The sequence below is a fragment of the Myotis myotis genome, unplaced genomic scaffold (genome assembly GCF_014108235.1).
Source record: "Myotis myotis isolate mMyoMyo1 unplaced genomic scaffold, mMyoMyo1.p scaffold_m19_p_1, whole genome shotgun sequence".
Taxonomy (NCBI): Eukaryota; Metazoa; Chordata; class Mammalia; order Chiroptera; family Vespertilionidae; genus Myotis; species Myotis myotis.
In genome coordinates this window covers 190,116,429-190,130,157 of record NW_023416313.1, presented here as the reverse complement: position 1 = coordinate 190,130,157, position 13,729 = coordinate 190,116,429, and the positions used below count along the sequence as shown (strand labels likewise).

General features: G+C 35.9%; 1 protein-coding gene across 4 annotated transcripts in view; it reads left to right on the top strand.

The window, feature by feature from the left end:
• Nucleotides 1-13,120, top strand: part of EXOC5 (exocyst complex component 5) — a 41,442-nt gene extending 28,322 nt beyond the window's left edge. Inside the window, exons 13-18 of one of the 4 annotated variants that reach the window (XM_036308350.1) lie at nt 796-904; nt 2,903-3,023; nt 4,686-4,772; nt 9,841-9,949; nt 10,147-10,362; nt 10,992-13,120. In XM_036308350.1, the coding sequence (XP_036164243.1) occupies nt 796-904; nt 2,903-3,023; nt 4,686-4,772; nt 9,841-9,949; nt 10,147-10,362; nt 10,992-11,180 (831 nt within the window). In that variant the 3' untranslated portion in view covers nt 11,181-13,120. Of the gene's footprint in view, nt 1-795; nt 905-2,902; nt 3,024-4,685; nt 4,773-9,840; nt 9,950-10,098; nt 10,363-10,991 lie in introns of those variants that run through there. The other 3 variants (XM_036308359.1, XM_036308368.1, XM_036308375.1) reach the window with 3 other exon arrangements.
• Nucleotides 13,121-13,729: the final 609 nt, after the last annotated feature.

Sequence of the window (13,729 nt, the reverse complement as noted above, 5' to 3'; positions counted from 1 at the left end):
GCATAACTACTAATAATTCTTTTACTGAATAGTTAATCAGCACCGGCATCAATATCAAAATGAACATATATTATTGTGGGTTTACTATGTGCTAAATATTACGTTAAAAGTATTTTATGCTACATGCATTTTCATATTTTATTCTCACCTCAAGACTAGGGTGTAAGTATGATTGATATTATTCCCACCTTGCAAATGAAGAAGTTGAGGCTTTGTAGGGTTAAATAACAACTCAAGGGTTCACTCAACTAGGAAGTGATGAAGCTAGGATTTGAGCCTTTCATATTTCATAGTGCATCAGTTTATTGATTTCCCCATCCCATCCCCCAATAAAGAGTACTTTTTGTTTTGAGTATTGGTGGCTCAAACTTTTTTGACCATACCCCCCAATAAGAAATGCACTTTACATGGCAGCTCAGAATATGTACTATATGTGTGCGTGTGTGTGCATGTGTGTATTTCATGAAGCTATATTTGGTTTTACTGTGTACATCAAGAGGGATTTTATTATATTTTATTTTCTATTGGTTCTCTCTCCCTTCTCGTCTCTTTCTTATTGCAATCCAGGTCAGCAGAACATTATTGATCTAGTCTAAGCCAGGAGAGTTGTAGGCCAATATGGGGCATTGTATGTATGTGAGAGAGGCACTGGAAGTGGGAAAGAAGAGGTGTAAGTTATTATTTTGATACCTGAATACTGATTACATCTTATACAAAGTTGATTGCTGAAATAAAAATGTTGCCTTTTTTAAAGGTAGACTTGAGGAGTGATGTATTTGTTTTTTGTTTTTAAAGCTCTCTGATCCTTCTGATTTACCAAGGAATGCCTTTAGAATTTTTACCATTCTTGTGGAATTTTTATGTATTGAGCATATTGATTATGCTTTGGAAACAGGACTTGCTGGTAAGTATATTTGTGCTATAATTTGTATCAAATTCCTTTGATCCTGCTAGGTTAAATTATATGCATGTTTTACATATATTCAGCTCTATGTCGAATTTAGTTCACTGCAATGAATAATGATTTTTGAGCTATAATGCAAGGATTTGTCAGATGCTGAAAGCTATACAAAGACACAATTCTTTCATATTGCTCACATCAAACAGGACAGGGTAAAATTCCAGAAGTGAAATGACCAAAGTGTGTTACAAATTCTTAAGAATTCTATACATGTAAACTGTTTTCCTAAAGGCTTTTTATTTCACTAATTTACACTGCTCCTGGCATGTATGACTGTGCCAGTTTTTCTGCACATAATTAAATACTTTTATTGAAAACTTTAATAATTTAGTGGTTAAAATATGTATACATACCTTAATTTTCATGTCTTTCATGAATAGCAAGGATTAGTATTTCCTACTTGTGTATTGATTTTACTTTTTTCTCTTGTAAGTTTATGTTGGAGCCTTTAATTTTCTTATCAGTGGGTGATTTTGTCTTTTGTGGGAAAATAAAGCACCTTTGATTTTCATTTTTAAAACTTTCAAAAAATCATCATCATATAAAGAACTCTAGGTATTTTTATTTCCTCATTTCCTGTGAATATTTTTCCTTATCCTTTATGTCTTTTATTTATTTATTTTTCCATCAGATAATTTTTCCCCAAAGCTTTATTTGCTCTTAGATAATACAGTATATTTTGGGTTTGACTTTTTTTTTTTAATTGAATGTATTGGGATGACATTGGTTAGTAAAATTATATAGGTTTCAGGTATACAATTCCATAGTACATCATCTGTATATTGTATTGTGTGTTCACTACCCCAAGTCAGTCTCTGCCCATCACCATTTATCTCCCCTATAACCTCTTTTATCCATCTTCCCTCTCCTCCCGCCCCATTCCCCCCCCCCCCACCCCCCCGCCCCACTTCTTCCCCTCTGGTAATCACCATACTACTGTCTGTGTCTGTGAACTTCTTTTTTTTCTCTTTGCTTAATCCCTTCACCTTTTTCACCCAGCCCCCAATCCCCTTCCCCTCTGGCAGCTGTCAGTCTGTTCCCTAGAAACGTAAGTATCCAGGGTTAGAGAGGGACCTTAGAGTTTATCTATTATTATTACTCTTTTATAAAAAAGGGGGAATTGAAATTTGGAACAGTCAGCTGTCCCTTGGGGGGCCAGAATGTGGAGTAGCCTGAATACTGTTCTGAAAATTAATAATTTATTTTGGCCTTAGCTGGTTTGTCTCAGTGGATAGAGCGTCGGCCTGAAAGGTCCCAGGTTCGATTCCGGTCAAGGGCACATGCCCAGGTTGTGGGCCCGATCCCCAGTAAGGGGCTGTGCAGGAGGCAGCTGATCAGTGATTCTCATTATTGATGTTTCTGTCTCTGTTTCCCTCTCCCTTCCTCTCTGAAGTCAATAAAAATATATTTTAAATAAGAATTTATTCTGTAAACAGTGAGGAGAATATTTTTGAGGCAGTAGTGGAGAATATGCTGAGTGAAATGAGTAAGTTTAAATATGTTGCTATTGCATAAAAAATAAACAGATTTGAACCACGAAGCTAGTTTTAAAATTATTTTAACTGTTATCAGAGATAAAGAGACCTGGCTATAAGAAAAATGGTAGAAGTGTGTTCATGACTCAAGTGATTCATTGGGCACAAGAGAGTGGAAAAAGGAAGAAACATGTACAGTTTAAGATGATGCATTGATTGATTTATCTCAGCAAATAATGAAGACTGTAGATGGTGAAAAATTGGGCATAAAAACTTTGGATTAATTTTGTTATGGTTATTAAGTTTAATTTTACTTTTCTGTGAACAAAAATCATTGTTGATTTATTAAGACAGTAATTACTTTTATTCATATTGTATATACAAAAACCACATTCATTTTTCTTTTGCCAAGATGAACTTCTTAAAGTATGATTCTAACATATATGCACATGCCTTCCAACTTTAGGAATTCCTTCTTCAGATTCTCGGAACGCAAATCTCTATTTTTTGGATGTTGTGCATCAGGCCAATACGATTTTTCATCTTTTTGACAAGCAGTTTAATGACCACCTTATGCCACTAATAAGGTTAGTCAAATTTTCTTTGGTATTTCAGTAAATATAATATTCTACAAATTTTTTTAAATATTAAAATACATGTTCATAGTAACATCAAATGGAAAGGTGTGAAATTAAAAGTAAAGGTCTTTTGCCTTCTTCCTTGTCTCCTATTTTCTGTGGTATTCATTTTGATTTATTTGAAAAGACTGAATCTCATGTCATAAACCTATATCTGATGTGAAAGAAGATCTCTAGCTTGTACCCAATTGTAATATAAAGACATACAACAGAAATTTTATGAGAGTAATAGGATAGATTTTGATGAGGCATTAAGTAAAATTTGGTTTATATCTTCCTATCTATTTATGTGAATTTTTAAAGCACATGAGGATTAAATTAAACATTGTATATGTTAACATGCTTTATAAAATTATGTGTGTACTTGATTATTAAAGAGGAAAACTATTAATATAAAGGATAAAATTCCAGGCATTTTGCTGTAAACATTGATATGCCAAGACATTAGTAGAGAAACAATCCCAAAGATATAAATCACTTGTGATCTGTGAATTACACTTTGAAAGGAAATTTACTTATTCTCATAGCAGAGAATTCACATAACTACTAGGGAAGCATATTTCCTATTATTTTGGGTTATTTTGATATTTAGGTAGCATTCAGAAGGCAAATATTACTGTCAAGTTTTTTGTTTTGTTTTTAATATAAGAAAGCTAAATACAGCTGTTGGTCTCCAAATTTTAATTAGTATAATTTACTGTGTTCTTAAGACTCTGGTAATAGTCTGTAACTTTTCTTACAGTTGTAACAGATATTTAATAAACAAGAAAACCAAATAATTACAAAATTTCAAAATCACATTTTTATATTCTTAAGGGATGGCTTCTCAGAGCTGAAAGTAACAAATCTAAATATTGCTTTTCTCTATTAACTTACTATTATAATGAATACTAAATACAGTTGACCCTTGAACAATGTGTGGGTAGGGATGCCAACGCCCTAACTTCTCCCTCAGCAAAAAATCTGTGTATAACTATTGACTCCCCAAAAACTTAACTATACTAATAGTCTGTTGACTAGAAACCTTACTGATAAAATAAATAGTAGATTAACACACATTTTGTACATTATATGTATTATATGCTGTATTCTTACATTACAGTAAGCTAGAGAAAAGAAAATGTTATTAACAAATTATAAAGGCCTGGCTGGGCATGGCTCAGTGGTTGAGCATCGACCTATGAACCAAGAGGTCATGGTTCGATTACTGGTCAGGGCACATGCCAGGTTGCAGGTTTGATCACCAGTGGGGAGCATGTAGGAGGCAGCCAATCAATGATTGATGTTTCTATCTCTCCCTCTCCTTTCCGCTCTGAAATTAATAAAAATACATTGTGTGTGTGTGTGTGTGTGTGTTTTAAGAAAATCATAAGAGAAAATACATATACAGTATTTATTGAAAAAAAATCCATGTCTTAGTGCACCCACACAATTCAAACCCATGTTGTGCAAAATCAACTATAATTACTTTACTACTTATGCAACTTTTGGATTTGAGAGCATATTAAAACATGTATGTGTATAAATGTATATAACAATACACATATGAATATGAAAAACTTCGAATTGTAAGGCTACTAATGTGATCTTTTTTCTTTAAACATTCAATAGCTCTTCTCCCAAGTTATCTGAATGCCTTCAGAAGAAAAAAGAAATAATTGAACAGATGGAGATGAAATTGGATACCGGTATTGATAGGCAAGTTGTTAGTTTTACTTTTTCTCTTACATTTCTAAAAATTATAAAAACACCATTATCTATATTATAAAAGGCCAGTGGCCGGAACGACCAAACGACTGGTCACCAGGAGGTGCATGGAGCACCTCTTGGTCCCTCCCCATGGCCCATGAGCTGCTCGCGGCGGTGGGGCAGGGCTCACGGCTCATGTGGCATGGTGGGGCTTGCGGCTTGCGCGTAGCAGTGGCTTGTGGCAGCGAGCTACTCACGCGTTGTGGGCCTGGAGTCCCACCATCACTGCGGGTCTAAGTCTCGCGTGACTTCGCACGCTGCGTCTCTAGTAGTAGTATAAAAATGGTTTTCAGAAAAGAAAAAAGTCTTATCTTATTTTACCATCCTGCTATACAATTTGACTTTATTTTTACATGTTGCTTTTATCCTTCTTAGAATATTATTTTTATTAGTTCCTTAAGTTTATTATTTCTGGAAGCCAGTATATTTATATTTACTTTTAAACCAAATTCAGTTAAAAATCTTTTTGTAACACCCCCCGCCCCCGCCACACACACACATGATCTCTCTCACTCCTTCCTTCTTTCTCTAATATATAACAGGATTTTATTTTCACTTAGAATTTTCAGACTTATATATGAAATGCTTTAAGTAAATATACTACTAATTTTCTAAAGGTAACTTCCACTAAGTGAATGCAAACTCTACATTCAAAATATTTTTATAATGTTTATAGTAGTTAATTACCTATTCTTAGTATAGTGCAGTGGGTCTTTTTTTTTCTTTTGAGATCATGGTGGGCATATATTTACTGATGATTATGATAGCTACTATGTATCAAGCATTTACTATGTGCCAGGCACAGTGAAAGAATCTTTATATTATTTCATGTATTAGGTAGGAAATATTTTTCTATTTTACAGATGAGGAAATGGAGGCTTAAAGAAATTAAGTAATTTGCTCAAGATTACTCAGTTAATGTTGGTAGAGCTGGGACTCAAATTCTTAAGCCTGTTGTACTAGGTCTGGGCATATCTTTCTTTTTTACTGTAATTCTACTCCTCTCTCTCCTATTCAGGAAAGTATGTTTAATGCAAGTCTAGTTATTGTGCTGTTATGAAGAAAACCTGGAATCCACTTTATTTTATTATAAAGTAAATAATTTTTGCTTTATTAGTACTAATAAACTTGTGACTCACTTCCCAGTTTTCTTCTAAGATCAAGAACTACCATAGAATATGTGACAATAAGGGGAAAAAATAAAATTGAAGAATAAAACGAAAAACAGGATGTTACAGAATTAACTACTGAGACTGGTTTACTGAAGAATTAGAAGAATCCTAGACGCTGGTCTCTCCCTTTGTTTTTAGTCAGGAACACATGAGATTATACATACATAAAACTTCTTTTAATGAAATTATAATATATACATTATGTACATGATAATCATTACTTAAAGAACGTATGTGTTTTTATAATCTAAATCCCTCATGCTAACTTGTTTCTTGCTTTGCCTTAAGACTACCTGAAAATCATGTTTCAGAGGTGGGGAAGTTGAATATGTTAAGCCTTCAAAAGTATAGGAAGTACAAATTTCCTAGTTGTCTTCTTCATATATATTAGGTCATTTATTTTTATCTTACATGTAAGCCTCAGTTTCAGAGTATTTACATTAGTTGTCTAATTGAAGGCACAGTAGTCTGTGGTGGTCTTTTGAATGTGAACTTCAGTTCTCCTTTACCCATGTATGGTGAGGCCAAGAGGTGTGCTCATCATTTATCTGCATCCCTGCTGATATTTTCAGACCAATATCTATCTACTGTTAGGCTCTTTGCCTTTGAAGCTCACATCATCTCCCCCCTCACACACACACCTTTTTTGTTGTTGTTAATCCTCACTTGAGGATATTTTTTCCATTGAGTTTAGAGTGGGTTGGAGGGGGTGGGAGAGAAAGAGAGAGAAACATCGATGTGAGAGAGACATATCGATTGGTTGCCTCCCCTACCCTGACCAGGGCCGGGGATAGAACCTGCAACCCAGGTATGTGCCCTTGACTGGAAATCAAACCCCCTGCTCTTTGGCTGACACTCTAACCATTGAGCAACATCAGTCAGGGATTCCCCCCACCCGCCCTTTTTTTTTTTTTTTTTCTGTTTCATTTATATCAGTTTCCTAAATTTGTTGAGGCTTTGGGCAGCTGATTCACAATTTTTCTTTAAATCTTAAGTCTTAGGTTATTTCCACCTCCATGTGTGTGACACAGTCATTTTCTTAATAATCTCCACATTAGCTATCCATTTTCATTTCCTGTTCAACCTTTTTATCACTGGTAACAAAAACCTTGAATCTGAGTAATCCCACTCAGTGCTCACAACCTCCTCTTCTTCCAACCTGCTTTCTGACCTCAGAGGGAACTCTAGCCCTTAATATTGTCATCATTTGCTAGTCTCTCATTCTTTTCCTAGCTTTACTTGATTCATTATTATGCTTAGATTGCTTGATTCATCCTTGAATTACTCTCATAATTACCCTAAAATTCATTTTATTTAACCGTAACTATCTTAAATATTCTAAACTCTGGATCAGTGCAGTCTTTTTTTTATTCTCATAACTAGGTGACTAACTACTATTGGAGAATATCACATAACTCAAACATTATTGGGGTTCTTATAAACCCATGCTAGGTGTTCAGTGTTACTTGTCCCCAGCCTCCTGCTTGTCTTCAGACTATGAAACTCATGTTCTTCTCACCTGTTCTTCCAAATTCAGCCATTCTTCTTAAGCCCTCTATCTTTCCCCTTTTCTAAGCATTATTTATATATACTTGTTAAGGAAGTATGTATATACAGGCTTCTAAGATTTTAAAGATTTAAATGAAGTATTGGGTAAATGAATCTTTACCTCGTTTTGAGCAGGAAGCTAATAAAACCGAGAGTTCTTTGACATCAAGAGAAATCCAAAGTCTATCAATAGTAAAATAGTTACTTGTTTTTTTAAATATATTTTTATTGATTTCATAGAGCAAGGGAGAGAGACAGAAACATCAATGATGAAAGAGAATCACTGATGGGCTGCCTCCTGCATTCCCCCTACTGGGGACCGAGCCCCCAACCCAGGCATTTGCTCTGACCGGGAATCAGACTGACCTCTTGGTTCATAGGTCGATGCTCAACCACTGAGCCACGCTGGCCGGGCAGTAAAATAGTTTTCTGGTGATATTAAATTAAGTAACTTTAATTTAGCCCTGGCCAGGGTTTCTCAGTGGTCAGAGCATCAGCCTGCGCACAGAAGAGTATTGGGTTCAATTCCCAGTCAAAGGCTTGTATCTGGGTTGCAGGTTCATCCCCGCCCCAGTTAGGGCCAGTCCGAGTGGCAACCAATTGATGCTTCTGTCTCCCCCTCCCTCCATCCCTTCCATTCTCTCTAAAAAGCAATGGAGCCCGGCCAGTCAACATGGTGGGCTCGATCCCTGGTGGGGGACATGCAGGAGGCAGTTGATCAACGATTCTTTCTTATCATTGACTAGTGGCCCAGTGTACAAAATTTGTGCACATTAAAAGGGGATTCATTAGAGGAAATATTTTAATATTGCTATTTGCCTTTTCTCTATAATAGAAGTGTCAGAGATGAAAGAAAATTAGTAAAATGTATATGAAAATATTCCTCCTGTCAGAGTCTGGGGTGCACCATGGGACCCAGAGTCAAGTCCCCACCCACCCACATGTGCCTCAAAATTGTGTCAGACCCAAACCCAGATTCGGCTGACCCCTCCATCCCCATGGGGCTAGATCCAGACCTGGCTGGTCCCACCCTTGTCAAGCCCTACCGGATGAGGGGCAATAAATATTTTAATATTGCTATTTGCCATTTCTCTATAATAGAAGTGTCAGAGATGAAAGAACATTAGTAAAATGTATATGAAAATTTTCCTCCTGTCAGAGTCTGGGGTGCACCACGGGACCCAGAGTCAAGTCCCCACCCACCAACATGTACCTGAAAATCGCACAAGACCCAGACCCAGACCCGGACCTGGCTTGCCACCCTGCATTGGGCTAGATTCAGACCCGGCCGGTCCCATCCTTGTCAAGCCTCGTCGGGCGGGGGGCGCAGCCTCAGGTTTCCTGGCCTGGTGCCAGGATGGGGTTTGTGGCCTCAGGTCCCCTGTCAAGCCCTGCTGGGCGGGTGGGCGTGGCCTAGGTCCCCCATTAAGCCCTGCCGGCGGGGGCATGGCCTGAGGTCCCCCGTCAAGCCCTGCCAGGTGGGGGCGCAGCCTGAGATCCCCTGGCCTGGCGCCAGGATGTGAGGCGCGGCCACTGGTCCCCTGTCGAGCCCCACAGGGGCGGGGGAGAGGGGGTGGCGCAGCCTCAGGTCCCTGCTGATTGCTTGTTAAGGCTTGTTATGGGAACTCAGCCTCCACTGTGGGTGGAGCCATCTTGTGTTACGGAAACCCCACCCCTCCACCTCCGCTGTGGGTGCCGCCATCTTTGTGGTGGACTGATGATCAATTTGCATATTCCCTCTTTATTATATAGGATGTTTCTATCTCTCCTTCATTCCTCTCTGTAGTCAAAAAGATCTTTAATAATAAAAGCATAATGTGCTAATTAGACGAGACAGCCAAATGACCTTCCAGATGTCCTTCTGGACGAAGATGCTGCGGCGGGGGCCAGGGCAGAAGCAATTAGGGGCGATCAGGCAGGCAGAGTGCTTAGGGGTGATCAGGCAGACAGGTGAGCGGTTAGGAGCCAGTGGTCCCAGATTACGAGAGAGATGTCCGGCTGCCAGTTTAGGCCCGATCCCTGCAGGATCGGGCCTAAACCCACAGTTGGACATACCCCAAGGGGTCCCAGATTGCGAGAGGGTGCAGGCCGGGCTGAGGGACACCTCCCCCCCCCCCCCCCCGGCACAAATTTCGTGCACCAGGCCTCTAGTCTATATATAAAAGAAAAGCAATGGAAAGGCTATCCTCAAATTAGGATTAACCAACAAAAAAAAGGAAATTTTTTTTAATTTAACTTAGTATAAATAATATAAATAAGTTAAACAGATCAAATACATGCTGTTCTCAATTCTCTAGGACATTAAATTGTATGATTGGACAAATGAAGCATATTTTGGCTGCAGAACAAAAGAAAACAGATTTTAAGCCAGAAGATGAAAACAATGTTTTGATTCAGTATACTAATGTGAGTAAAATTATTTGATATGTTAGTAAGAATATCTGCTTTCTTAATACTTGTGTTAACATTTTCATTGGTGTATCCAACTATATTCTATAGTCTGTTTCTTTTTATACTTAGATTTTAATGAGAAACTATATGTATTTTCTCCTTTGCTAACATGATACACATTTCTGTGTAATAATTGTAGAAAAATTTTACAGGCCTGTGTTAAAGTCTGTGCTTATGTAAGGAAACAAGTAGAGAAGATTAAAAATTCCATGGATGGGAAGAATGTGGATACGGTTTTGATGGAATTTGGAGTACGTTTTCATCGACTTATTTATGAGCATCTTCAACAATATTCCTACAGTTGTATGGGTGGCATGTTAGCAATTTGTGATGTAGCTGAATATAGGAAGTGTGCCAAAGACTTTAAGGTATGTATTCATAAATATCAAACTTGTAAATTGGCTCATGAACATATGTCAGACCATTAAAAATCTGTACTGACTTACATTTGTGTAAAGTTTATAACTTTTGTTGATACTATAATGACATAAAACATTTCCTAACTGAAAAAAGTACTCTAATTATATTTCCAATATTAATACATTTTGCTTCATGCTTTATTTTAGACAAAGTCATATTTCTATTCCACAGTCCAAATGACCTTATTGACTCCCATTACTAATGCTGTGTATGTCACACATCAGCAAAATATATTCCCTCTTCATGTGCATCTCCCTGAAGTCACTTTTTCTTAAGGTTTAAATTAAGAAAAGTGCTAAATAATGATAATTAGTTCTAGTTCACAAAAGTATAAATGATTGTTACTATTGAAGAAAGTTGACAAGATATGTATCTTTTCAGAAAGATTATAGCTAAGTTTATGTGATGATTGAAACATTTGAGTTTTAACACTTCAGGAGCTTTTAAAAATTCTAATATATTAAACTGTCCCACATTAGTAAGTTCTGATTAACAGTTATACGTGAGAAGAATTTACAGAATAATTGTAAAACTGGAAATTATTTTAATGTTTTTTTCTTCTCTTATCTCAATTTAGATCCCACTGGTGTTACAGCTTTTTGATACTCTGCATGCACTTTGCAATCTCCTGGTAGTTGCCCCAGATAATTTGAAGCAAGTCTGTTCAGGTGAACAACTTGCTAATCTGGACAAGAACATTCTTCACTCCTTCGTACAACTTCGTGCTGACTATAGATCTGCCCGCCTTGCTCGACATTTCAGCTGAGGTTGAATTTATAAGGGAAACGTGTTGTACTTCAGCAGGCCTTGGTTGATAGAAAGAAAGCACAGGAAATTTCTTATGATATAGCCAACACTTTATGGAAAAATGACTGGAAAAACAGCAACCATACCCTGGAGATTTTTTTTTTTTTAATTTGGACTACTAGCCATATTTTATTTTTTCCCCTTAAGTTGATTTTTAGTACTGTCCTTGAACATACAAGTTTCATATTCTGTGAAACTACATGTCATGGTTTTCATCCTGGAAATCTTAGTGTCAGAAGGTAAATGAGATGTTACCAGTGATCCAATTCATATTCTTTAACATAGTCCACTGGAAAATTTCACCATCCTATTTTATCAATTTTAATGACCTTTTCCACACTGATGATTGTTAATCAAGTTATTTTAGGTATTCCTAGAGAACTTTTTGCCTCAAAAGGTTAGCAATTGAGCATAATTTCTGTAAATGATTGATTGGATTTTTCTGAGGTACAACTGTAATACTATTTCAAGGAAAAAGTTTTACACTAAACTAAAACGATGAGATGTTTTATGTAGATATTAGGTATGGATCAGTATATATCTGCCTCCTGGGTGAAAAACACCACAACTTAAAGTTTACTATTTATTTGGTAGACAGATTTTAAGTCATTGCTAGTAAATTAATAAAACTACCTTATTTTATATTTCACTTAAGATAAGGTAGAGGACCTTAACATAAGGACCATATTTATTAATTATTTTAATATTATAAGGGAAGTAAACAAGTGAGGTATAATCTAAATGGTGTATATGAGAAATATTGACACTATTTAGCAACAATGCAATTCTTTAATATTTCGATCTTAATGCTAAATTGGGATAAGATGGGATGGGTAAATATGCAGATAGTCTTCTATTTTAAGAGGAATTGGGAATTGATAGATAACATATACCCTAAGTCTGGAGGTGAGCTTTGCAAAAGTTAGTTGCTTTTCAAATCAATAACTTCTGTTATCTTTTTCAAGGCATTTCTGAACCAATTCCTAGTGAATGTAGTTAATTGAATTGGCTTAATATGGTGACTTAATAAATCACTTATAAAATTTTAAACATCCAGTGGAAATTTAGAAAGGCCATTACTCTATAAACTTGCTCTGTGAGAATGCATTCTTAACTACATGTAATTTCAGCTTCCATTGTATTCATAGCCTTATAGGAACAGATAAACTTTAATGTTCAATTCATTCTTGGTATTTTTTCTCTAAATAGGCTTTTTTGGCCTAATTTTGGAAAACTTCTTTTAAGAATGTTTCTGAATGGTCATCCACTTTACCTGAACTTTCAGGTCTAGAGCTAGCTACTGTTTAAGTTACTGTTGACTGAATTTCCTTCTTTTTTTGTTTAGCCCAGTGTTATCAAGGTAAACAAGAGAAATGAAGTATGCCATTTCTTATTAAAGCATTTAAGAAAATTGTGGCAGCTTTAGAAGGCTGTCTAGTTTTCTGTTCTTTAGCCAAGGGAGAGCCAGAACAGGTTTTGGATACTAGAGAAAGTTATATGCTTGTACTGTTGCCATTTTTAGAAAGCTCTGATGTGAATTCAAATTATACCTCTGTTACTTAAAGCCAACAATTTTAAAGCAGTAGTTTTACTGGCCATTTGAACTCTTTGTATACAGTGTCAATTTGTAAAAAATGGGGAGGAGGGACCTCAAATAAAACATGGGAGAACATTTTAAGACTTCCAAATCAGAGAAGTGCTTCAAATTATTTTGTTTGGATTAATTTTTTAAATGTACAGCATATACTTGTTGCATAGATATTTTGTTTATTATTTCCATGCTTGAGTTCTCTGCAGTATTTTCCATTATGTCCATTGACAGGGCAGTGACAAAACTCAAAAGTGAATACTTAATTTAGAAGTGTTAACATTAATGCTCAATAAACAAATTCCCTGCAATTGTTTTTTTTATTTCACTTCATATTTTACATTTAAGAACACCCATACTGAATTTCATAAATTATTTTTATTTAAATTTTTAAGATGTTCCTTAGTTTTCATAGCATAGGTCTTCTCACTTTCTTTTTCAATAGAGAAATACTTCACTATATAATCAAGATTAGAAATTTCACCTGAACAGATTAAGAAAAATTTTTTTTGTTGTGCAAAGCAACGTGCATTCTTCATATTCCAATTTTTAAAATATTTTTATATTCACAGCCACTATAAAATTTTGCCCAAAATTTATGCTCAAAAGAGATGATTATTGAGTAAAATGTACATAGTAAAATTTCAGATAGCAATAATGGAACTTTGTATATTAGTAACGTTAGCCAACGTTTGAATAAGGATAATCTTTGCAATTTTCTGCAGTTTCACATGAATTAACAGGCAATATTTAGGTAATATTTTGAAGTTGAAAATATACTCTAAAACATTGAAAATTAATTATTTTTCTAAAACTTGAGTATATTATGTTTGTATAAAATGGTACAGAAAGTGAAATACAGAACACAAGCTTAGGAAGGAAGTCTAGCCCAATCGGTGTGACTCAGTTGTTTGAGTGCT